We start from the raw sequence: 27,717 nt of genomic DNA on the forward strand, positions 1-27,717 counted from the left end.
ATAAAAAAAACGAGGCAACGGAGGCAACTGGATATTGTGATATCCGTATTTACAGAGAAATCTACCCTCTTTGTTAATTTTTATTTCATATTGGTTTTCACTCAAAATTGCTTAAACATTTTCAGATTAATACAGTGTGAAAAGCAATCTGAATTTGACTATAGAAGATATTAAAAAGAATGACGCACTGCACAGTGCATTTGACAGGCTTCGTATCAACACAAAATTGATGTATGGACTTTTTAAAAAGGAGGTTTTCTTTACGTATTCTCTTTTTTCCAAATTTCTAAGCAAAAATGAGAAACAAAGGGTAACTCATTTCAATTTTTTTCTAATAAGGGTTTTTGCGAAGCTTTTCTCGGACAACTAACAAGGGTTTCTCAATATGAGTATCCCCTTGATTAGAAATGATTCTAAATTACCCTACGTGTTTTACTTTGAATATTTCTTAGTAGCACTACAATGGTAACCCTTACGTAAAAGCAAACTTATTACCATATTGTACGACCTTTATGATTTTTGTGAGAAAATAAATTATTTTCCTAAATGATCCAATCGTTCTTAAAGGGTTAACATTCGTCAAAATTAAACACTGTCGATAACCTCTTGTTCCGTCTCATTGCGCTAACTAAAGAGCTGTAGTATGTGTGCTAGAATGAACTGAGAGATGGAAAACAAGAGGAAAATTAAAATCACGATTCCCCAAGTGTTTTTTTTCTCAGATATTATGTGATGTCATCGAGATTGTAAAATCCATGAGTTTGTTTTACTGTCTCTGCCATTTGTGAATTGTTTGTGAATTGAAGTTGGTGTGTTTCATTTGAGTGGTCAGCTATTTTTTGGGATAGCAGATAGAAGAGAGAGATATTTGGAAATTGCTCAATATAACTTTTTTATCGGTTGCAATTTCAAATTTGATAATCGCTCTATTTGGTAAAAAGTTGGTGATTGGGAGAAAAGTGAGTGGTAGTGCGCCAGAGAAGATGATAATCGATCAATTGTGTGTTGTGCTACTGATGGTACTTGGACTTTCTCAGCTAGCCCCTGGGGAAAGCTTTGTCATACCAAGAGCTCGCTTTGAAGTGTTACATCCCCGTGGATTGAGGATATCAATTCCAGATGTTGCGGGAATTAAATTATTCAGCTTTCATGGTGCCGTAAATGATGAGATTCAGGTTAATCAGCAAGGGACGATTCATGGTGAAGTGACTGATGCGATAAATGGACGATGGACTTTCACTGACTCCAGAGTCACCGTCAAAGGTGGCGATGTTATTAATTATTGGATTTATGTCCAATTCAATAACCTGGGGTATCATGTGGAAAATAAACAATTTGTCACGGAAGGTAAAATTTTATTCTATTTCTATCCATGTTTTTAACTATCGATTTCTCGGTATAAACTCAGAGAGAAATCTTTCTTTTTTCCTTTGAAAATGTCATACTTTACGAGAAGGTAGTATTAAACGTCTTTAAAGAGTTCTATTAAATAAGTTACGCCACTTCAGAAGTACTCGTTAAGTAAAGTTACTTTTTTAGTAACGCACATGTAAAGACGGGATTTTTAAGGAACCATTCAAGTAAACTACGACCAATTAAATCTTGAACAAGTTTTAGTAACTGATATGAGACGGAAAAATTTAAATTTGTCATATGACATTGTCATACTGATACAGAATCATGGCAAAGGCGTTCCATTCCGTGAGGCTTGATGTACTGCTCAACAGTGTGGTTTCCGGGGACTTCCACTTTGCTGGCTTCCTTCTTATGTGACTGGCAGGTGTTAGAGGGTCAGCCTGGGTCGTATAACTGCCCTAGCGAGCAGCGACCGTGCAAGTATGGCGTCCCTCAAGAGTTCGTGCTGGGTCCTCTTCTGTTCATTTGTGTACAGTGTACATCAATGGTCTCTTGAAGTTCGATTTGAAGGGACATCTCACCTTATACGCGGATGATGTTGCCTTTTTGTATTCTGACTACTCAGCCGATGCAGTGAGACGTCAGATAATGGAATTAGGACTTGGTTGGATGCGAATGGGATGTGTGTCGATCGTACGATGGCACATAGTTGCAGTGTATTCGTCTTTCATAGTTCTGTCGGATCGAATTACTGTGTCAAGTTCCGAATTTTACTTTTCTGTTTTCGAAGCGCCAAACAGGAAAAAGTACCCATGCTTCGTACGATCCCAAGCTTCGTAATGACTAAATTTTTCCTATAGTAAGGTGCGATAATTGGATCGTTTTCTGAAGAGTTCTACTGAAACGCTTGTTTTTGGACTGATGAAATTCTTTTTGACTTTTTTAAAAACCTATAGAATTATTCACTGTTTCATTCAGAAACATAATATAAAAAAATATTAAAAATATTAAAGAAAATTTATAAAATAATGATAATACTGAAATAAGTTTGCATTCTCTAAGTGGATCGCCTCTTCGCTAATTGGGTCAAGTAGTTTTTTTTAGAGCAAAATGTAAATAGCCACAAATTCACTAATTTCTTTATAGAATATTATTATTTCATGAAAATCGATTTACTCACCTTGCAGGGGAATGATTGCACTTGACAGTATGTTTCTCAATAAATGTCACTCCGCATATTTTAAAAACTGAGCACTGTCCTTTAGTTTTTAAAATATCGATGCGATAAGTTACATTTATTGTGAAACATAAAAAATAGCCATTACGAAGCTTGCTTAGGATCGTACGAAGCATGGACACTTTCTCCCAACCATCAGTAAGGGCACTAGTAAAGGGATAGACATTGATACTACAACTTAAAGTGGATTTTGAACATATTCCTTGCCCCAGAAGTGCCATATAATCCTCTTATTAAACGTTAAAATACTTTGATAGTGCTTAACGATGAAGTTTAATCCTACCACTTGCAAAATGTATACATTTTTCTTTTAAATTAAGCACACCTGAAGGCTTCCTGATTTCTCTATAATGTTTACTGAATTATTTTCCCTTGCAGCATCCAATGTCACTTCAGAGAGTGCAGCTGAGTGCTCCTGTTGCACTCCAATTCATCATCACTACCACTATCACTATTACACATCACCGGAGGTGAAGAATTCTGGGGAAAATGATACACATCAAACGAATCAAGAAGAATATGAGAAATTTACGCTGAAAGTTGCCAATCTTGAGCATGAGATTAATCGCACAAAGGATAAAGTAGAGTATGTCAGTGCACAGATAAATCCTCTTGCAGAGGAACTTCAAACGCTCAAAGATATGGTGAATTTTGTCCAGAGACGCCTTGAAAGAAGTCGAGAAAATTCTACAACTGCCAATGAATTACTTCTTATTGGATCATTTCCCGCGCAAATTCCTAATCTTATTGACTATCTCGAGGAGTTTATGCGCCAAAATCTCGCCATAATGGATATCAGCGGGAGAATTGTAACAGCTTGCCATCCAGCAGAAAAAGAAATTGTCTTCAAGGTATCTTCGAGGGAAGATAAGCGTCTCCTTCTCAAGTTAGCCAAGGAGAAGGAGTTGATTGAGCAGACTGGTTACGTACTTATGAATTTTCCTTCTTCAGATCCATAAAGAGATTAAATCCTATTTATGTAATATCCATGTTGGGGCTTTGCTATCGAGATGTCCTGTCCAAATGGGGTTAAATTTTTGGCAAAATAGAACAGGAAAGATATTAGAGAAATTCAAATGGATAGAAACAATTACCATGGGGCATTCGCCGAATGCTTGAATTCTTGAAAGTTTGAACAATTTTCAAATTTCCCTTCATTGTTAAACATTGAGAAATTAACGAATTTAATGAGCCATTGAAATTTTCTAATGGACAATTTCAAAAATCTCAATGTTAAGACCTTTTGTATTTTATTAAAATAAGAAAATTTTAATTAGTTTTTACACTAATTTCAGGATCTCTGTGAAAAAAATGTTAATTTTTTAAAGGCTTTAATATAGAGATGACGAAAATCCAAGATGCATTTTTGATCTTTATCCAAATAAATAAATTTAAATGCAAAATACTTGTTATCAACCTTTAAAATGTTATTTTTTTGGGGTGACTACAGTTTCATAGAAAGCAATATATTAATATAATATCTTCCAAATAAGACAATAAAATTAATAAATAATAGAAGAATTTAGGAAATAGAAAATCTTATAAACAGAAAATTTTCTGAAATTTGAAAATTAGTATCATATTTTTTGGATTTTTATTCTCTTTTCAAAATTGAGATCATTGAGGTTCTTATAAGTTTGTTAATTAAGTTATTCAGTATCAGTATTAGGTATAAGGCATACAAGTAGCATTAATACAATGATTTTACCACAAAAAATCTATGAGTGAGTGAAATTAAGTTAATTATATCTGATTCATAAAATTATAGTTTCTTTTTTCAAAATTAAATCTCTTTCTAATACTTTCGGAATTCAATTTTACTTGCTTTATATCTTGAGCATTGCGATATACACTGACTGAGAGAAATCCGAAAAAGTTAAAATAACATTCCGGAAATATTTATTTTACCCTGCAGTATTGATTCGAAATCTGTGTAAATATTATGCTTTTTAGGTGTATTAGGGGTTAAAGTTACCCTTTTTCATGTTAATTTTACCCTTAAAAAAGTGTAAAATTAACATTAAAAAATGTTGATATATTTTTACACCTAAAAAGTGTTAAAGTTATGAGGAAAAAAAGTTAATCGCAACTCTGTTTTTTTCTCAGTGTAGGGGAATATGGGGCAAACACAAGACAGATATTATTTCGTCAGTTGAAGCAGTAGAGCATCCAGTCAAAATGTGAATTTTCTAGGGGAAGTTTTATTCATTCACTGAGAAAAAAAAGAGGGTGCAATTAACATTTTTTCTTCATAAATTTAACACTTTTTGGGTGTAAAAATATATCAACATTTTTTAATGTTAATTTTACACCTTATTAAGGGTAAAATTAACATGAAAAAGGGTAACTTTAACCCCTAATACACCTAAAAAGGGTAATATTTACACCGATTTCGGATCAATACTGCAGGGTAAAATTAACATTTCCGGAATGTTATTTTAACTTTTCGGTTTTCTCTCACTCAGTGTAAAAATATCAAATCATTTGGAACAATTTTATCGTGGACACGCTTTATTCTCTTACTTGATTTGCCCAACTGTTCTTTCTCTCAGTGTTTCTAAAGCTGAATTCACATGATGAAAGAATGCATAAGAAATTTTACTTTGTAATTCTCAATTTAATTCTCAACTGTTCTCAATTGCGTTTGAGAACGACCTCTTGCGTGAAATGCTGAGACATAAGATATACGAGTACGACAACGGCCGATGCAACCAACGATATATCTGTATTACAGTTTAATTGTTCGAACTCGATTCATAGGTGATTTATGAATCGGCTGAATCGGTTGCGAAACAAGAATGAACCGGTTATGATACGATAAGTAATTTTTATCTTAAAATCATTTTTTACTCTTAAAACTATTTTGTCGGATTTTAAGTGATTTATGAATCGGTTGAAATCGGTTGAGAACCGGTAAAACGTAAATAATGCGAAGGTACTTTTAAGGTCTAAACTTAAATAGTCATGAGTTCGAGCACATTGTAAAGCTTGGGTCGCTTTGCCACCCCTTTTAAAATCATTTTACAAAAATTTCCTAGAGTTAACTTTTAGTTTATTAGTAGGGAGAGGTGGGGCTACTTTGAGCTGTGGGGCTACATTGTTATACATTTTTTCGCATATTTCTTATGTAAACTGGGTTTTAACATGATACAATTTGGATAGACAAAATAATATGGATTTAAATACAATAATTGCAAAAAGACAGCTTCATTTAGAAATTGGCGAAAATTTTGTATAACAATCTAGCCCGACAGCTCAAAGTAGCCCCACCTCCCCCTACTAATAAACTAGAAGTTAACTCTAGGAAATTTTTGTAAAATGATTTGAAAAGGGGTGGCAAAGCGTCCCAAGCTTTGCATTGTGCTCGAACTCATGACTATTAAGGTATAGACCTTAAAAGTACCTTCGCATCATTTACGTTTACCGGTTCTCAACCGATTTGAACCTATTCATAAATCACTTAAAAAACTTTTTTAAAGAAAAAAAAGCTGAACTGAAGATTATGTGCCTTGAAAGGTTGTCAAAAGTAAGTTACGACAATTGCTGGTTTAATCGATGACTTCTCGAAATTCTTCAATATGCAACAATTTTGAATACTTTTCTTGTCTTTGGGTTCTCGTGGTATTTTTTCTATTGCTTCCGTCAAATGATTTACGAAAATACTTCTCACTTTTATTTTGACAAACTCGATTCTGCTGTTTGCTTTTTAATAATAATTAAGCGACTCTTCGACTCTGCTGAAGCGACCTCGTTCTTTACGAAGGAAAGTTAAAGATCTTTAATTGGCCGAAAATTCTTAATAACTATGAAGTTCGTCAAACCGATACCAGAGGCGCTGAAGCCTCATATTTTGCATTTTTTGGCAAATTTTACAAAAGATTTTTCGAAAACAAAACCTGTATTTAAAATCTTTTTTGAAGGTTTAGTAGAGAATTTCATTAGCCACATTTCGTCCACTTTGCTTTTTTTATCAGATTGTTGTTTAACCTCGATATTAAGGTTCAAATAGGAATCGAGCACTCAGCCAATTAGTATTCACAATTTTTCACATTTTCTCATTTGGATTTTAATTTTCTATTTAGACAACCTAGGGTATTTATAGAATTGCGTTTTGGTCTAAGAAGTCAGAAAAAGTGTTTTTTTTCTGACCTCTAATTTTTGATCTTCTCGGCCTTAAAGGGTTAATTGTGTTATATGTTATTTATCGCGTCATAAAATTGAGAAAGACCCGAAAGACCATTTTCCTCCGTCTCGAAGAAAAATTCTATTTTTGAACAATTTTTCTAAAAATTATTTTTCCATAAAATTGATAAAATGCAGAGGTTGATGAAAAGAACAAAATAATAGATCATTATTACTGGTCAATTGGGTTATGACCTTGGAAAATAAGAAGGGGTGTTTCAAGGTCATAGAAGTGCAAATGATCAAATATTCTTTTGAATTATTTTTTCAGCATATCCAAAGAGTTTGAGTACCGAAATAAATAAGTAACTTAAAACACAGAGAATATTTAAACATAATGCTTTCCCTTGAAGTTCGAGCAAGGTGTAATTTTTATCCTGAGTCAAAAGCAAGAAATTAAGATTATCATTTGATTGGTGAGTAAGAGCCAGAATTCTTGAACAAATTGCACAAACAAATTTCAAAGAAGTTTATTTTTACAAGGACAGAAGTATATTGGATTGTCAAGACAATTAAATTTTCTGTAAAGAAATTTATTATCTTCATTGGGTATTATTGATGTTGGAAGTAATGCTGGACACATTTTTGCATCACAATAAATTGTGACCATGTGTGTATTGGAAGGGATTAATTCGAAAATGTGCTATGTAAAACTTTCTGCTAAATTTATCTTGAAACTTTGAATTTAGAAAGTCTCAAGACTTCAGTATGAACTAACGCTGTAGCTTTAAGTTAAGACATTACGTAAGGAGATTTATTTGACACCAAATTTTGTAAACTTTTCAAGCATAAAAGCATCTTCTTTCACCCCTTTTCTGTCCCATTTCGCAGTGTGTGGAAGCAATGCGGCGTAAAATGTAGATAATTGGCACAACTATACTAAGAATAGAATGGTAAGAGAAAAAAAAAGAAATACAGAGTGTATTAAACAGATTGTCTTTCCGGGGTCCTCTTTTGGAAACCTCACTGAGGATCCCTCCTTTTGGTCTTACTTAAAAACTAAGAGGGCATTTCCGGAGGTGCACATTACCATTTTTGGACCGATGGTAAAGGAAAGTGCGGAAAATGCTTCATTGAATACAAAATGGTCAGAGAAGAGGTCGTTAACGTTTTCCCAGGGACTGTCGTTTTTCTTCATACTCACACTTTAGTACCGTATAGCCCTTCCATACCCCTACCACCGCCATAATCTCATCCTTTTTAGACAATTTTCTCTGTATTTCGTGTGTTGAACAATTTCGTTAAAATCCTTTTGACATAAAAATATCTCGTTGGGCTCTCGTTATATTAAATTTTATTCTCTTCCGACTTTCTCCGGTCTCGGTTCGGTTGTTTCCTCCGTTCCTCCTAATATTTAGATGGTGGCAGTTGTTTTTCCGTCTTTCCTTGGGACTTTTCCCTTTAACTGCGGGAGGAAAAAAACAGGTCTTTTGTACGTGGTTTGGGCAAAAGATGGGTTGGTGAATTTTCTTCCGCAGTTTTCCTTTGCCTCTTTTTGCGTGTAGCCTAATTTACAACATTGGCTGGCCTCTGACGAAAAGTAGAGAAGAGATTCTCGAGGGTACTCTTCTTAGGGGCTTTTTGTGGAAAGGGTGTAATGAATGGGCCAAAAAAAATCACAACACCTTTTTTTTTCTTCTCTACTATAGCAACATTTTATGTGGTTTTACTCTGACATTTTGACTGTGACTTTTTCTCTAGTATTTATTTCTCTTTGGTTAGCCACGCAGGGGGTATCAATGGTCTGGTTTCTAGGGGAAAGTAAGAACTCTTCACTATATAAAAGAAATTTAGCAATTACATCCATTTAAAGGCTGCAGCACATTTGTAAATATTATTGGTTAAAATGGTAATTAAAAATGAAAATTAGTAGGGGAAGGCTGTTAGGCTTCGCGCACACTCTGTCTTCGAACACTTTGTATTTTTCCCATATTCTGTTAATGAATTATATAAACATAAATTTGAATCTTAAAAATAAATAACTTATAGCTCCTGTACATCTTTTAGATCAGGAAAATTTCATAAAATCAAAATTTGCATCCTTTCTGAATTCTTTCTTTCTGAATAACATTGCATATGTTCATCCTCCCAGCAACGAAAGTTCCCTGTTTAAACATCGTTCAGCAAACGCGTTCGGAACAGGGTTCGGTCCAATGTAAATCCTTACGGGCTGGGAAAAAGCGAACGCGGTTGAAGCAATAGTTCTCCTTGATGGCCACCACTTTCTGAACATTTGGGAGGCCGCCACCGTCGCGACAGGTCGAACAGGGAACTCTTTCGTTGCTGGGCTATCCTTTCACACTCTTCTTCTTCTTTTTTTGAACGTCTCACCAAATTAAATTTAGTTTAGTTCATTTTTGAGACCGAAAAAGTGGGATAGACTTATGCAAATATTTTGAGAAAGAAAGGGACACGAATTTTGATTTCATGAAATTTTACCGATCTAAAAATTGTACAGCAGGTCTTAATGGTTCTGGCACACCTTTTAGATCAGAAAAATTTCATATATTCGAAATTCAAATCCCTTTCTTTCTTAAAAGCTTTGCATAAGTCTATCCCACTCTTTCGGACTCTTCTTCTTCTTTTGAACTACACCAAACTAAATTTAGTTTAGTCCATTTTTGAGATCGAAAAGGTGGGATAGACTTATGCAAATATTTTGAGAAAGAAAGGGACACGAATTTTATATTCATGAAATTTTACCGATCAAAAAATTGTACAGGAGGTTTTAATGGTTCTGGCACACCTTTTAGATCAGAAAAATGTCATATAATCGAAATTCACATCCCTTTCTTTCTTAAAAGCTTTGCATAAGAATTTCCCACTCTTTCGGACTCCTCTTATTTTGAACATTACACCAAATTAAATTCAGTTGAGTTAAATTTTGAAAGAAACGGACACAAATTTTGATTTCATGAAATTTAACCCATTTTCAAATTTTACTTTACCAATTTGAATATTTTACTTACTAAATTTACTAATTTACTTAGGGTAAGTGTGCCAAATTTCGGCATAGTTGCATGCAAGCGCCAAAGTCTCAATTTTGAAATGTAATATCATTAATAGAAATTGATTTTTTTCATTCCTTCTACTTTAGGAGTGTTGCTTAGAACCTTGTAGAAAGTTTATCGTCTTTACTTTCTCTAAAATCATTCTTAATACATTTTAAAATGAATAAAAATGTGGACATAGCTTTGGTGCCCTATTTCGGCCACCTTCATTCTCATAGTTCCTTACCCTTCGGGAATTCTTCCAATGTCTTTTTCACGTCATCTCGTTTGTCGAAGCTACATTTTTTGTTATTCTTTTGCATTGTATAATCTCTAGAGTATGTAAAAACTAAAAATTCATGGAAATTCGAGGAACAAAAAAGGTGGCCGAAATTGCAATCTGGCCGGAATTTGGCACACTTACCCTACCAAAAATGATTTTCTCCCATTTAAACAAGAATATTTTTCTTTGAAATTACCATTTCGAAAAAGGAATCTCTTATTGACCTTTGACCAATATTGCCTACCTTTCGGCGAAAAAGTCTTAAGAGCTTTATGTTCGAAATAGATATTTAAAAAACTCTGTGTTTTTGTAATCCACCTGTGTATTAGGCATAATGAACAGAAAAACAAAAAAAATTTAAAATGTTTACTTAAATTTATTAACAACGTCAACAAATACACTTGGCGATATGAGTTCTGTACAGTGAGTTAATTCCATATCACACAGATGATACCGTAAGACATTTTCAGCAAATTTTACTTCAAAAATGATTTTTTCAAGATTTATTTAGGTGCCTAGTACAGAGAGATGCATTTCGAATTAAAATTGTTTATATGTATCAACTGGTTCTATTAGACGAGGGTATTTCAATTCAAAATCTCCCTTTGAAATAAAAACTTAATTGAGCTTTGTCACTATTTAATGTTGCCTAAAGCTCTTTATTTGAAAATAATTTGAGAAAACATTAATTTCTCGCAATTTATCAAACACTCAACTTTGTATTAATTAATTAAATAATTAATCAATTATTTATTTAACTAATATTGCAAATATTTATTTATTTTATTCCTTTGATTCTAAAAAATACTGGATATAAGATTCTATGGTGAAGCGACTTTTGACATTGAAAATTTTATTTATTCATTTTTTATTAAATAATTATTTAGTTTTTTTTAAATTTATTTTATTGTATATTTTAAAATATATTTTTTTAATTTTTTATTCGCTAAAAAGGAAATTATTTTTGAATTTGACTGCTGGAATTGAAAGAGAAAGCAGTATTATTATCATTTTGTTTTCAATTTGTCACCTATTTGAAGATTAAACAGAGATATAAACTTCCGGTCTTCGGGGACTCCTAATAAAAATGCATTATTTTCTTGACGCTTTTTTACATTTTCCCTGCCCATCTTCTATAATCTCTCCAAAAACGTGTTTTTCAGGTCTATTTAGAAAATAACCCTACGTTTTTTTTTAAATTTTAGGATAAGTCTTGGAAGTAGTCCAGGTAAACATTTCGTCTATACTTATGACGCTTACGATCAAAAAATTTCCATCTTGAATTATCGATTCGTAATTGCAGTTAAAGTTTTTTGACAATTTCTTAAAGCAAGCTTAGAATTTAAAATTTGAGAACAGTTGTCAGCGCCACAGCGAAAATAGCGCCCTCACACGGAGGATTAGGTTCTGAGTGTCAATTTGGAGGTTTTTAAAATATTATTGCGTAAAATTTAAGTCTTTCAGCTATAATAACGTAGACTTAGCATAAATAATGGCATAATTTTTGATAAGAAATTAGTTGGTCTTCTAGAACATTTGGTTCCATTAACACATGTAAGATTTGCCACTTGTGATGCGTGTTATGTGAAATTTAATGTGTGTGTGTGTGCCTAGAGTAGAGGAAAAGCTAAAAGAGGGTGGAACTTGAAGAAAGAATGTGTTCATTTTCTTCTTCCTTTTATTGTTGAATATGGTTGAAAGAACTCATAAAATTCTCTCGTCAATTGTTTCATTGAAATCCTTTACAAAATTCTTTTCTTATCCCCTATGATTTACTCGAAAGCTCTCACTTAATCGCTTTTCTTGTGATGAATAAGAGCTAAATGACCCCACAAAAAGCATTAAAAGAAAAGAAGTTAATAGCAGTGAATAAAAAAGCTTCAGTCAGTATATTGTAAGATAGACTTCCTATTTTTGCCACAATTTTCTCAGGCTTAAGTTTTTATTCTTAGCTCTGATTCTTGATAATCACAGCTTCTGTTGCTCCAGGTGTAAGGCGTTATCAATAAATTAGAGTTTTAAATTTACGAGTTAATTTAAAAAATATTTCTGCGAGTTACTATTGACAGTTGTGGGCGTGTCGCTTCCTTGTCTGAAGAAGGGGAAGGTGTCTCGGATTAAGGGGAAATGGTGTGTTGTATGAGATAATTGCTATTGCTATTTTATTTATTTATTACTTCGATATATCGGGTTTTTATTGGCATCTTTTGTGTGAAAAATGTCTCTTCAGGCGTGCCAAAAATTTTTGCACCTGGCGAGACTTAAACTTACAACTGTGACAGTCGAGCCGGGGGTTACACCGCCCAAGAGCCGAACGCTCTTACCAATTACACCACGAACTCTCGCTATTGTTATTACTTCTTAGTAAATTTCTGGATATAAACCATCTTTCCATTCAATGAAAGGTAATTGTCAAAGGAATTAATAATTGAATGCAACGGTTACAAAAAACAGTGCCATCATCTAGTGTCAAGCCTTACCATTTCAAAATAATATAGCTTTCACTACGTAGTTCGAGTAATAAAACGAAACTAAAATGACCATTATTTCGGTTTTAATTGTCCGATTCTTATCGTATGTGGATTAAATGAAAGGTCTTGGAAAATACTACTAATACAGTCGGTTTATTTACAATTCTAGCAATTCCAGAATTTCTATTTAAGATAAAAATAAAAAGGTGTTCTTTCTTTAGAAACAATGATTATTAGTGGATTTATCGACAAACAATTTTAAGTAAAATAACCATTAGTGACGGAGAGGCCATAAGGAAGTACCATAACGGCTATACAACTCACAACATTATGTAAAATCTTATTGAATTCTAAGTTTATAATTCTATATACTACCAAGAAAATTGTAGTATATATTTATTTAGTTTTAAATCCCAATAGTGTTATTTCTTCATAATAAACATTTATGTAGTAAAACTTCGAGTACTCCATAAAGTCTTTTTCACTTTGCTGTTGTTTTCGTGGTGTTTCCTTTTTCCTTCTTAATTTTTTTTGTTCTTCTCTTGCATTTTCTTGAGTTGAGTCTTTTCCTGTGGTTAAAATCCGCAATCAGAACTATTTTCGATTGGATTTTCACATTCTCCTCATGGTTTCTGTTGTGATTTCTGATCTGACTCCCTGATAGTGGTCCAGAGGAGTACCAGTGTGTGCGGATAAAAAGGAAAACAATTCAATGAAACGGATTTGTACAAGATTCCCAGCCATTAGTGTCTAATTAGGGCGAATAGCTCAAGAATTCTATACAACGATAATCTTCTTGTAACTCAACTTCTACTCAAGGTATAACTAATTTATTTTAGTGTAGTGTACGTTAATGTTCGAAATTCAAAGCTCACTCGGGGAACCTACTGCAATTGCAACAACTCCTGGAAGAACTTGGATGAAAGGGTGAGAATTAACATTTATGTGAAGAAAAGAAGAATGATCCCAAGAGTTTTTACACTCACTAAAGTTTCCCAATTACACCTAATTAGTTAATATGGCTCATAGAATTAGTTTTACATATTATTTGACAGATAGAATACCTTAATTTTTTTTTGTCATGAGTTATTTGGATGAAGGATTATCTGTGCCAAAATGTATCCGAAAAGTTTGTAAAGAATGTGAATTAAAAATTGAGAACAGTTGATAGCGCCTAGCGCCACTTGCGGGAAAAAAATAGTGCCCTCATGCGGAGAAAACGATTGCCAAATTCAGTGACTTTGTTTGTTTTCATTTTTCAATGAAACTTTTTCCATGAACATGAAGCTTTTAGCTTAACAAATTCCTCAAAATTTATTGACTTTAGTAAACCTTTTTCTCAGTGTCACTAGTGATACAACTTGAACAAAAATCCCTCTAGATGGTGCTGTAAACTGTTCTCAATTTACAGTTTTCAAGTTATTCGTCATTAAATTCAAAAAGTCATTAATATTAATTTAAGCACTTGGGTTTTTAATGTATAATAAATTACGGTAACGACTTGTGTAGGGGGAAGTGGGGTACCTTTGAAATTGGGATTTTTCTGAGCCATACTATATTTTACTGAGCCATATCATAATGTAATTTAGCTTCTCAATCTGTTTGTGCACCTAAATTATATCATGTTAAGGTTCAATTTTATTTAAAAATAGGTGAAAAATTCCAATTTCAAAGGTGCCCCAATTTTAAAGGTACCCCACTTCCCCTTATAATGCCAAAACGCACGTAAAAAGGTACAAATAGTTGCTATTACAATTCGTGTAACATTTTTATAAGATTGTTTAAGCCCAGGAATTTGATCAGTAGCTTTTTTTCAATATTTTTAAACCGTTTATTATTTAATTATATGTGTAAAAGGGATGGGAAACCGTCCAAGATTTTGTGAAGTGGTCGAATTCGTGACTTAGATGCGATACCTCAAAAGGACCCTAAAATAATTTTAAGAAATATAATAAAAATCAAAATTTGAGACATCTTTGGTATATACAATCCCCCCCGGAGTTTTCCACCGTTTTGCTCCGGAGTAGGATGGTTATCAACGCTAAGACAGTAGTGGCCGCAAAATTACGGATCTAACATAAAGTTATGTATATTGCGCTTTTAAATCATTGATGATGAAATATTCATCTATCGCTCTAGCTATCTATCTAAAATTACTTTTCGGTTCATAACTGGTTCATTACCGGTTCACAATAGGCTTTTAACAATTTATAAATTACTCAAGGTATTGTCCAAAATACACCTCAGAACCAATATATAATTGAATTTAGAATAAAAATTAGTCATCGGTTATAAACCGGTTCATAACCGGTTGAAAAAAGCTCTACGATGGGTTTTCCGGCAATCCCAAAAAACATAATTTTGGAGAGGAAGGAGAAGGGTGGGGGCATATGAGAGGCATTTTAAATATCCTTGAGTTGAGTGATGGCAGGGAAGTCCCCCGAAGGTCTCAAGTCGCTATCTCTAACCGTTTATCCTCTAGAGCTGGCGATAGACAGACGGATAAACAGCTTGGAAACCCGAAGGCTTGTTGTGAAAATTAGTCTCCCATGGGGTGGAAAGAAGAAATTTGGAGGAAGGGTGTGAAAAATCGAGGTATTTTACTGCTCTCTCTGCTGAGTTCGAGCAGTAAAATTGAAAATAAAACATTTATAAGACATTGCTTTCTGAACTTACCATCGTGGCTGAACATCAAAAAAAATATTTCATAAAATTGTTGGTAAATGTTTGTCAATTTCTATTTGGGACTTGCGAAATTCTGGTAAATACATCGACCCACTGAAAAGTTCGGAAAAGTTTTTTTCACAAAAATTGTTCGTAGCATAATCACTTGACAAGCATTGTTTGTTCTTTTACAAACATTTCTTCATACCTTTTCGTTTGTTTGTCAAAATTTTATGAACAATTAACAAGATTTTACAAACATTTTTCTGTGTATACAAACATTTCCGAACAAATGTTTGTAAAAAACCACAAAAAAGTTTGTAAAACTTTGTATACAAACATTATTTGTAAAATGGTCATTCGACGAAGATTTCTTTTAGATTTTTTTTACACACATTTGTTCCTGAATGTTTGTATGCACACGGAAAAAATTGTTGTAAAATTTTGTCATTTGTTCGTCAACTTTTGTGAGACAAATATAAGTAAACGAACAAATGTTTGTAAGGGAATCAGAAATGCTCGTCATGCGCTCAAGTTACGAAAAATTTTTGTGAAAAGAGTACAAACTTTTACGAACATTTTGTAAGTCCCCGGTTGTTATTATTAACCCATTCAGTCAATGTACCAGAAATACTTGAGATAGAATGTTCATATTTTGGGATTAGTTTCCTACAGGTTAATAGATGATTTTTTTGAAAAGAAATATTTTTTATCCATTATGGGGGCGCGGGGAGCCGCCCTCAAATACGCGTCTTAACGGCCACTGAATTTAAATTCTACACATTAATTCATTACAAACTCTATTGATTTAGATAGAGTAACTATCCAAGAAAACACATTGGCAACTAGAATTCAAATCAGGAAAGAGGATGAAGGTCAATTTTAACAAATTCGACGGGATGTCGCATTTTCCGTCTGCCATTTTTTGCAAAATTTTTGCATGACTTCACGTGAAGCGAAAAAAGAACAATAAAATGTATTCCCATCTCTGTCGGGCTATTTTTTCCAAGTAATAGAAGGACTAAAGTAACTAAAAATCCATTCCCGACAGAAAATCGAATATCAATTGCCCTGGAAAAATCATCTAAAATCACTCAATTTGCGTATGATGTATAATACCATGGTAAGGAATGGGTTAATCGTTTGGAGACAATTTTATTCGATATTACAATGTAATCATTATAATGTGCACTTCACAACTGTGGGAGTCAAGTCAGAGATCTCACCGCCCAAGACCCAACGGTCTTGCCTATTGCGTCACTGAGATCCCCAGTCTCCAGGACTAATTTACAAACATTTACGATTAATTTTCCGAAATATTTTCTGTGCAGAATATATTGAGTTTTGAGTGAAATTTTTCTTTATGGGAATTCATTCGTGAAACTACCCGGCCTTCCCCTACTACAGTGACATGGATAAAATTTAGGATTCTCTTGTTCAATTGATTATACTCAAATGCAATTTTCCAGCATCTTGAGCTGAAATTGGGGATAAATTGGAAATTGTGAATTAAATTTCTCATTCACACTGGCAACACCTTGACTTTTCTAGAAGCTTTTCCTGGGTAAGGAGATATGGGGCAAAAAGTTTCATGTGAGCTGTGTGGCGAATGATAAAATCGTACAAATGATATAAATTTGTGACCTCATTCCCACCCTCGAAATGCTATACAATAATTTAATTTAACTGCACTCTTCTCTTAATTTGATGCAGTTCATTTTACCCCATGCTATAGTGAGTTAGGGAATGAGTATGAGTTTCCAAGCTGAATTTGCCACGGGTATTGCAATGGAAGTAGAGATAGTATTTCACGGTGAAGGAGGAAAATTAAACTCCTTTTGCAATATTTTACTACAATTCAATTACACTGTAATGCCACCGTGTGTCTCTGGAATTGAACATAGGGATAGGACATGGAGAAGAGGAGTCTGAGGTCTGGATGGGGGGGATAGAAGATGTTGGGGGGACCAGAAGAAAAGGTTTGTCGTCGACAAATTATTATGGATCACATTGAGAAGTTTTCCAACGTTGCCTTACAATTTCTCATGGGAGATGGCAAATACGGGGGGTTGATTCTGGGGGATTCCAGTCTGTGTCGATTTGACTGGGGGGTTGGGGATGCTGGTCTAATGCCATGGAGAGCTGTAATGTAATATTCTATTGAATTTTCGTCCTCGGTGAACGTGGGTGTGTTTGTAAGTGTGAATGATTGGGGTTAAATGGGGAAAATGGGGGTGGTTTGGGGGGGATGGAGTGAATGAAAAAAGGAGGAAAGCCGACTGTCACGTAGTTTTGCTATATTTCCGTGACGTGGGAATTGTACTAAATTGGAAATCAATTGCACTAATGCCATTTGCGCGTGACCATATATTTATCGTATATTATATAAAATTCACATTGACTGACTCGAATCCAATTCAAATATATTCCAGATTCCTCAACTTTTTTTTATTCTATTTTTTTTTTCTTGTACATCTCCCCCTTATTTCAGCCCACATACCCTAACCCACTTAGTGCCCTTTTCCAGGAGAGTGGAGGGTTTCCTCGTTTGACCGACTTCACTTCAATGTCGAGGTCTTCGCCATGAAATTTCCTCTTCCAAAATGTTCAATTGATGAAAATTGTTCCTTCCTCCGTCGTGTCGTTTTATTTTCTGTATTCTTCTTTTTTTTTCTTCACTGGGAATCCCAAGGAAAAGTTTTAACAGTATAAAAGTGACGTGAATATCGTGAAGTTATTAAGGAAGACCCAATTGCTGACGGGCTTCAAGTCTCCAAAGTTTCTTCATCATCAAACAATCAATCAGATAATTAAGTTTTGTTTTGGGATGTATGTGTTTGCAGAAAGTTTTCCTGATCTTCTACTAATGCTTCACCACCCTCTTACTTTCAACCCTGACTATCCCATTCCATTTGGCCGATTGGAAAGACAACACTGGCATATGATCTTTCGGGATAGCAGAAGATTGGAGTAAATCCGAGAGTAATGGGAAAAGTCGAGTTTGATTTGTTCAATCATCTCAAAGGGTTATTCTGTAATGAGACACGTATTTGGGTGTTGAATTACTTTCACATCCTCATTATACACTTCCAAGACCTATACTAGTTTTTTTTGCTGGTCTTTTGGGTCTGATATGTGTATTACCATGTATTGCAATGGTCAGGAAGAATGAATTTAGTGGGAGTATCTCGGAATAGGGCAGGAGTCCTAATTAAATACCCCACATCACGAAAAGCTCAATCGTTCACTTCAATGCCTTATGCCGGCTTCAGACTGGAGGTTTAGCCCAGTTCCGGAAGGTCTCAAAATTCTAAATAACAAGCAATTTTATTGATTTTCCAAATCGAATGAATCATTTGCCCTTAATATTCAATCCTTAACAACAATTCCCTAAAAAATCACGCTTGATGAGGAATTAGAAAAGTTAAGCCAGATAGTTAAGTCTTAGGTCTGACCGTGGTGTCACATATAAGATTAATATTAATATTAAGAAAAGCCGGAAAGGGAGGTATACAGTACGCCAAATTTCAAATGGAAAATCACATGTGTTAGAAAGAGTACACTCTAGTGGAGTAATAAGATGAGTAAGATAGTACTGTTTGAATTAATTGCTTTTTGAATCGTATTACGGGCAATTCGAGCAATTTTCCATGCGTGCCAACTGTGATTCGGTCAGTTTTCGAGCAAAACATAAAAGAGAGGCAAGATAAAACACTTGCTATCCTTTTTTGGCATTCTCGCAGTTCAGAAAGTATTAATATTAACATTAGTCTTGTGACATGGTCATGAAGCCCGTATTAGACACACTTACGACTTAAGCCGAGAAACGGCTTAGTCAGTGGGATTGATGGGAATTTATTCAAATCATTATTTTGATTATCATTACGTTAAGCCGTCTATCGGCTTAAGTCGTATAAGTGTGTCTAGGACATAACACAGATTCTGAAGATAGAATGTTAAATGCAAAATCTAGTCTCTTAATGATACAAGATGATAACGATAGGCTCTCTGTGACTGTCTTTTACTTACCCTTAAGTATTACATGTTCACTTGTCACTTGAATTCAAAACAATTTACTGAAACTGTTGACAGATGTTCCAATTTAGTTAATGCCTTACGGCTTTCTCTCCTGAAGTATAAGCTTAATTGTTTATTTCTCTGAAATGATCGAATTGACGAATCTTTCAAAGTACAATAACATGGGCATGTCACCTATTTTTCGGATTGAAGCCATTCTTTAAAGAAACACCATTTGGGCGAAACATGGGGCAGTTGTAAACAGTGATTTTTATGTCTACTCTACTTAGACTTATGTCAAGCATGTGTTCAATTCATATGGATCTCTATAGGGGACGGGGGGTGAATTATCTCTAAAAAATGCGACCGGATTTAGTGTAATTTTTTCCGAAACTACGTAGGTTGCCAATTTAGGGTTTTCGGTTGCCTCTTAGTTATGAAATTGGATTTTATTTTGTATTAGTATTTTTTGCTAATTCATTCTACAATGACAGAAAATAGCTAATGAACTCAAAACATTTTTCGGCTCGCTAGAAACATATGGGAAACATAGGAAATGTTATGCCCCTAATAGGGGATGCGATCATAATTTTGGACAGGGTGCTTATAAGCATCAATGTTCCAAGTTTGAAGTTCAATATTTTCACTACTTATTGAAATTTTTTGTTACTCTTTTTTCAGAAGGGTTATTTATGAACTTGACAAGCTGTTTATCTCTCTATTTTTTACTAAAATTAATCTTAAAACGTTTAAAAATGAATCGATATGTAGAGATAAATTTGACTGTTATTTTGGACACTTTGCTTGTAATTTTGGACAACTAATCCGCCTCAATAGGATGCTCATTCTTCTCCATTTCAAGAACCTATCTCACCAAGACCTGTTCCTGTTTATGTAAGGATACCGTAGAATGTCACAAGAAATCCGGAAACTTTCTATATCAGCGGTCTATTTTACCACAGCAAAATACACACAGAAAAATGGAAAATTCTTAAACAGAAACACCCAGGAATTTAATTTCAAATCCCATCCAATGAATGCCAATGCCCTAATTATAAATCCTTGATCGCTTAGTTTTAGTTGCATTTTGCAAATCCGTAGACATTTTTGATTTTCCAGCTAATGCAGAACTTAAGTTCCCGATTTCTTAAATTGAAAGAGCTAGTGATTCTAGCCCATTTCTTTCGCTCAGAGTTTCTAAACTTAAACGCCTCGGGGATACACGTCCAATTTAAGTTCACAGGATCTTATATATTCTTAAATTTAGAGTCAAAATTTTTCTGTGTGTAAGATTGAAGTAATCACGAAGTTCTTTCATATTTCTCGTAAGCAATTGCTCACACTGAATTTTCAACATAGCAATTCTAACTCAAATCATATTCAAAATTTAACGAATTTAGTGTTAAAATCTTCCAAAAAGAACAAATATTTAGATAGAATTCATTATTCAATAAATATTGGAATAGAAATTCATAATTTTAATAAATTTATCTTTAGTGTTCAATTTTGCCTTCAAACTCAGCAAAATTGGAAGCTGTCCAATATTATAACGCGGTTTGTGTTTTGGATTTGACAATTTGATTTTAATTTTTTTATTTCAGAATACCAAAATCTTGAAATTTTCTTGATATTAGTCCCCGATTTGACGCCACTCTGTCTATATTGATTTACTTAAGTTTTGTTCAGCGAATCCAGTAAAAAAAATAAAGTTATTTATCAAAAGTGACGTTTCGTTCAGTGTGGAAAATCGACTTTTTTTTGGTTCTTTACTAAGACATTTTAAGTTCCACAAATTGATTGAAATTCTGATTTTGATCTAAGGCCAGGGTGCTTAAGCGTTAAAGATCAGGCTAACCCCTTAACCCTTTAAGGACGATTGGAACACCGGTGTCCCATAAAGAAAATAAATTTTCCTGACTACCTAAAGTTATTGTTTTCTTATGTCTGTACATAATTGTAAAGTAGAAAGTTGAAGGAATCTAGAATATTTTTTGTAAGTCTGTAGCTATTTGCTATGTAGTAAATATTTAAGCTCAAAAATGGCGAATTTTTAAATTCTCAAATTCATAATTGATTTTATTTACTTTTTATACTTACAATTTTTTTTAAGCAAAACTCTTTTGGCAATAAAGACTACAATATTCATACGTAATATTTTTCATTAAAGCGAAAAATATTATTCATTGGTATTGTTAGAAAAATTACTTAAATTTTTGGGCTATTTGTGTCCCTACCGTTCATAGAAGCACAAAATACACCGAATCAGTCTCTGTCTTACTTTCCAAGGTTAGATGTAAGACTTATCATTGATTATGTTTCTCAGTTTAATTTTTATTGTTGATTTTCAGTTCGTTAAAAGTGTCTCGTGGTTAAAGGGTTAACTGGGACTTTTTCAATTATAATAGCTCGAATTCAAAGAGAGGGCAGTTTTATAATCGTTTTTTTTTTCAACTTGTGACCGTTCAGGAGCTTAAACCATATATTAACCTTAAACCGTAAGAGATATAGACTTCTCGTCTTCGATGACCCCCAAAAAAAAAATAACTTTAGACGTTTTTTCCCATGTTTTTTTTTGGTTTTTCTCAAATTTGGCCCAAGCTTTTTCAATTATTTTCGGATATGTTTTAGAGGTAGTCCAGATGAACATTTCGTCCAAACGTACCTATGATCGGAAAATTTGCAATTTTGAATTATTGAAGGTCATAGGTCAACCACTTTCAATTAATACGCATTTTAAAATGTCTCTCATTAATTTTTAAAAGTAAGTAATAAAGTTCTACTATGTGATAATACGAACTGCAAATTCTTGCTTCATGGAATATGTATCTAGAATATAATGTTCTGCTGCATATCGCTACAGGTTGTGCATAATTCGAAAGGAAAATAAATGCTTTCTGATGGGTACAAGGTAGCAAAGGCAGAAGATGAAAAGGCGTCCATTTAACTTGGTTTTGTGTATATAAAACGTTCAATCATGACGACAGCAGCTGACAAGACCATAAAATTCGTCCTCATGATATGTAGTAAAAATAAATTACAAAATAGGGATACTCATGCTATGTATGTGCCTTTTGAGATGTGTCACAAGTTGCAATTTATATGAGTGAAATTTTTCCTCAGATACAAAATATAACCAAATGGCTCCGTAGTAGATTCTGTCCTAATGTTGTATATTTTGTCTCACTTGCTGATGTTTCTGCTGCTGTTGCTGATGTATCTTCTCCACCTTCGATAAACCAATTCCAAGGTGTTCCTGGCACATTTGCCGGGATTGACTTGTGCCTGTCTCTCTTTCGCCCACTACCATCGTACTATGACTATATGTCGTATACGGTGGAAATATCTTATTTAAATATCAAACAAATCATATTAGGTGTATTGAGAACCTCCGTCACAAAATCAAATTCAATTTTGTGCACAGGTGATAAAAATGGCACACAAGTCTCTGGATACGTTATGAAATCCCATTCTGGTGTTGTTCATTCTCTTTCGTCTCTCCCATCTTTTACCTTTGGGGGGTGGAAAATGCTTTATGGCTTCACCCTCTCTTACCTTACCTCATCTTCACCATGGAGTACACCAACTGTGGAGGGTATTTTCTTCCAATACCTTGGGTTAAAGTCTGGAGACCAAAAGAGACAGAAACTTGGTTTGGGGGAAAACTTTAAAATTCTTCCCTTTCTTTTCATTCGCTTTTCATATAATTTTTTTGAGTTACAAATAGACTTAAAATAAAATGAAGAGGTAGGATTTTTTTCCTTGGTGACAACACTGTATGATGGAACAAGTCCTATTAAGCTTCAAGTGGGACTCCTTTATAAGAGTTTTAAAGAGTTTTTCAAAGGACGAAAAATAATCCATATTCTGTTCAATGATTTCAAAGTTTTTATCACCGTACAAAGTAATAAGAAATTAAGTAGTTAAAAGGGACACACTGTGAAGAAAACTCCTGTTTTAAGCCTTTTATAATTCTAGGACATTTCTTACAAAAATAAGAACACAAAATTATTGCATTAACCCATTTCTTACCATGGTATTATACATCATACGCCAATTGAGTGATTTTAGATGATTTATTCCTGGGCAATTTTTATCCAAATTGAAGTTTTGAATTGATTTTTAGTAAATTTAATTTTTCAATTACTTGGGAAAAATAATTCGACAGAGATGAAAATACATTTTGTTATTATTTTCTTGCTTCGCGGAAGGTAATGCAAAATTTTTGCTCAAAATGGCGGACGGAAAATGCGACATCCCGTCAAATTTGTTAAAGTTGGCCTCTTTCCTCTTTCCTGATTTGAATTCTAGTTGCCAATTTGTTTTCTTGGATAGTTACTCTATCTAAAGCAATAGTTTGTAATGAATTATGCACAGAATTTAAATTCAGTGACCGTTAAGATGTGTGTTTAACAGGGGCTCCCCGCGCCTCCATAATAGGTAAAAAAAAATTCTTTTCAAAAAATTCATCTATTAATCTGTAGGAAACTAATCCCAAAATATGAACATTCTATCTCAAGTATTTCTGGTACATTGACTGAATGGGTTAAAACACGCTGTGTATAATTGGAATTTTCAAAAATGAACTTAAGCTAACTTCAGTTCATGATTTTTCAACTTGTGACACGGCAAGAGGCTAAATGGTTAGAGATATCGACTTGCAGTCTTCGACGACCCTCCTCTCATAAGTCAACACTATCTAGGACAGTCTTTTTCTTTTTCTTCCCACCTTCTTTTTTCCCTCCAAAACCATATTTTTTTGGTTTTAGATGCAGTCAATGCGAATATTTCATCCTTGTATACCTATGTTCGAAAACCATTTCGATAGCGAATTTTGGAAGATCAAAGTTTAACCACTTTGGAAGGCCTATTTTGATTTGTTTTCATCAAGATTGGCTCACCAAGGATCGAACTGGAGACATCTCGTTAGTAAGACGAATGTTCTACCAACTGAGCTATTAGAGGCAACACGCTTTGCTTGACTTGCTACACGACCTTAACCAATTGCCGGTTCAATTGATATTGATACCGCTCTCATATCGCACAACTCCAAGAGTACTTACTCGATTGAAATGCCCAAGTCAATTGGTTAAGTTCGTGCAGTAAGTCAAGCAGGTCTTGTGTCTTCTAAATAGTATATTGATCACTGAAAACTTTAGAAATGTTCAAATCCACCTTTTACTTCCTAAATAACATAACTTCAAAATATAATCGGGTTACATAAAGTTGGTTCCTTGTTTTGTCCATTTTCAATTATTTTTCAAATGAAGCAACAAACTTTTGAGTTATGGAAAATGATCAACTTTTTAAAAACAAATATTTTTTATATGAAATAAAATGAATTATATTTTTTTAAATAAATAAATAAGATCTACGGATTACAGGCAACTCATTTGCGAAAAGAAAAATTTAAAAAAGTGATATTTTTTCTTGTTTTTTTTCACCTGGTTTCCTGGGGTAATATGGAATCATATCTATTTTGGAACTTTGAAATTTTTTCACTGTTTCAAATGGCCAAAGGTAAAAACAACGAAGAAGTACTCTCGAATGTAAAGTTTTGTACTTCTCCGTGGTTTTCACTTCCTCTTTGACCATTTGAAACAGAGAAAAATCTTAAAATTCCAAAATAGACATGATTCCGAATTACACCATCTTACCCTACATTAGGCAACAAACTTTTGGCACCTAGTTTATCTGAAGGAATATTCAATACTTAACATTTCACAATTTTAGGAGGAGTACAAAACCGGGACTCATTAATAAAATAAGCCACGCCCCCAATAAATATATCGGAAACTTCACTTTTTTATCTTATAGTGATTATCTTTCACAATCGTTCTTTAGTTTTCTGCCGTACAAATAGAAGCTCTTCCTCATATTTTGAGAGGCATATTGCGAATTTCCCACCACATTTATAGTTTATGGTTCTGGATTTAACGTTGTAGGTGCATAAAAGGGAACACCACTCGTGAGAGTCGTGATATTCAAAGTAGATGTCTTCTTGTGCAAAAGTTATTGAAATAATTTTACAGATTGTCACAATTTACAGTGGTGGATTTCCTGAGCACAGATTCTACAGCGATTTGAAGCGGATGGTGAAAATACTTTGACCTCCTTTATCCTCTATACCTTTTTACTTCCAATAACCCACTGGGAGTTACGTGGTGAATTTGTGACATTTTTATTTTGGTCGTTTTTCAATATATCTCCTCCCTGGTACTTTTCCTATGTTAGCCACCCTCTTTCCCCTCCCCAAATTCTCACCACGTCGGTCGGTGTCTCAATAAGTTTTCTACCAGTAGCATCATCTTCATCTGACTGAGACATATGGGGTAAGGGTTCGGTGAAAGTTTTATATGACAACGCTTCTGGTTGCATATCGTGAGTTGCATGAACTTTTTACATAAGTTGGAGATATTTGCCGAGATGAGGTTGAAAATGTAAAAGTATAGTGCAATATGCGACCATGTGGTGAAATGACAAGGTATTAAAGTTATCTTGTGTCGCCCAAGTGGCCCAACGTGGCCACATTTCCGAGAACCTACTCCACCAGTCTCTCTTTAGTCACCAGACTCCTTTTCCTGTCTACCACAGAAAGTTGCCAATTTTTTTTTCCTCCGTCCTCCGCTCTTGCGAAACTTTACGTCAGGCAAAAAATATATTAGGAAGTCACCAAGAATTATTTGATACCCAACAAGGACTCATGCAGAATGGCGAGAGATATATGGATAAGTGTTTTAGGTGGGTAAAGAAAAAAACGGAAAATTTATACTATATTCTTATGCGAAAGTTCATGTTAAGAGTACGTAGTGTATTAAAAAGGATATGGCAATGCGTTTAAGGCTTTGCGGAATGCTCGAAATTGTGATTTTGGATGGTATATCCTTTTAAAGTTGGGAAAGGAATCATACGTTCCGTTCGCAAATGAAGCCATGCTTGTTGCAATCCTGAAAGCCTTTGAGATCTTAGGATCCTAGAGGGTAAAATCCAGCGCTAGGCGTTGCTTTATTGAAGTCGTGTAAGAAGTCGGAAGCTAGCTTGGCAGCTGATACTTGCAAGGTAGGCTATCACTCGGCAGGCCATACGAAAATATCCAACAGTACTGTTTCAAGGTATCCAGACCTTGTAATAAAAGATGACTTCTGCATTGAGCAGAGGTTATCACATCGTATCTAGAAGAAAGTGCCCATGCTTTACACGGTTCCAAGCTTTGCAATGACTAAGTTTTTCCTATGTTTCTCAATAAATGTGACGCATCTCATTCATATTTTAAAAAGTAAGGGAAATTGTCTTGAAAAATTTAGTCATTATAAAGCTTGGGACCGTTCAAAGCATGGGAACTTTTCCCTATTACAGTGTATATTGCGAATAGCCAAAATCCCATATTCAGGATTTTGCCTTTCGGAATTTTGACATTCAGGATTTTGGTTTTAGGTTTTTTGATTTTCTGGACTTTAGCTGTCACTAAATCCACGATACGTCTGTCTGGACTAGCACCAAAACACGGCTTAAAATTAAGAAAATTCTTCGACTTGTTTTTAAGATGTAGAGATGTCCTGATGAGCTTTAAGAACAAACACCTCAACTTTCTCTAAGTTGCTTTATTTCTTCACTGCTCGACTACCAGTACAATAATGACACTTTTACAATAATTGCATAGACTAAAAGAACATTTTACACTTGAGGGTAACGCTCGGGCTTTGGACATTGTCCAGCCTAAATCTAGAGCGTTAACAGTCAGCAATTATAATATTAACCCTCTACTTGCACAATACAATGTGTTTTTGAGGCAATTCTGAAGATGAAGTTAATGAACCTACTCTGAAAGCAAAGGCTAATGTGTCATCCTTTAATTTGCGAATCAGCTATCCAGTCTGCAAGGGTCTGTAGAGCCACTGTACTTCTATTTTGCACCCTTAACGAGGTGGAGTTATAGTCCACAACGTCGGTACATATGAGATTGGGTCAACCTTGTACTCTCTAAGTGAGTTTGGTTGAAAAGACTTTCCAGACTGGGTCGCTCTGGATCGTTCTGGGTCATTCTGGGTCTTTCTGGATGGTTCTTATCCTTGCGAACCAGATGACCAGCCATCTGAAGCAAGAAAGCATTTACGTCTCGTTAGTTACTTGCATACTTAGGGCTATAAGAATTGCTAATCTTTGCTTAGCTCAGAACCCGTCGCCATTGGAGCCCGGTACGTGCCACTGTTCTTCAATTCTGTACTCTTAACCACGTCTTTTGTTCATCAGAAACTGGATAGATTTCGTCTCCTCGAAGAACTTAGTCTGTTTATAAATCCTAAGGACTTTCCAGGATGGGTCAGTCTTATTCTTGAGAATCGGACGACCAACCCGTGATAATTACTCAATTACCTACTTAATCATGTAAACAGCGCTACAACAATTGCTAGTCTTGGCCTAACTTACGATCCGTCATCACTCGAGCATCCTACGTGCCACTGTTGTTCGATTCTGCACCCTTAACGAGCTGGCGCCTCGTTTGTTTATTTGACGGTGTTT

The 27,717-nt window shown here is 34.3% G+C and overlaps 1 protein-coding gene across 1 annotated transcript; it reads left to right on the plus strand.

Annotated features, from left to right (window-relative positions):
* The first annotated feature begins 584 nt into the window (after window positions 1-584).
* Window positions 585-3,952, plus strand: LOC129806300 (uncharacterized). Its single transcript, XM_055854772.1, has 2 exons — window positions 585-1,347; window positions 2,972-3,952. The coding sequence occupies exons 1-2, from the start codon at window positions 984-986 to the stop codon at window positions 3,550-3,552; spliced, it is 945 nt and encodes a 314-aa protein (XP_055710747.1). The 5' UTR covers window positions 585-983; the 3' UTR covers window positions 3,553-3,952.
* Window positions 3,953-27,717: the final 23,765 nt, after the last annotated feature.

The sequence above is a fragment of the Phlebotomus papatasi genome, chromosome 3 (assembly GCF_024763615.1).
Source record: "Phlebotomus papatasi isolate M1 chromosome 3, Ppap_2.1, whole genome shotgun sequence".
Lineage (NCBI taxonomy): Eukaryota > Metazoa > Arthropoda > Insecta > Diptera > Psychodidae > Phlebotomus > Phlebotomus papatasi.

Excerpts from the sequence above, each read along its gene's own strand:
- LOC129806300 (XM_055854772.1), top strand. The coding sequence starts at position 984 with ATGATAATCGATCAATTGTGTGTTGTGCTACTGATGGTACTTGGACTT. Across the intron at positions 1,348-2,971 it reads TAAACAATTTGTCACGGAAG|CATCCAATGTCACTTCAGAG; the intron begins GTAAAATTTTAT and ends TTTCCCTTGCAG.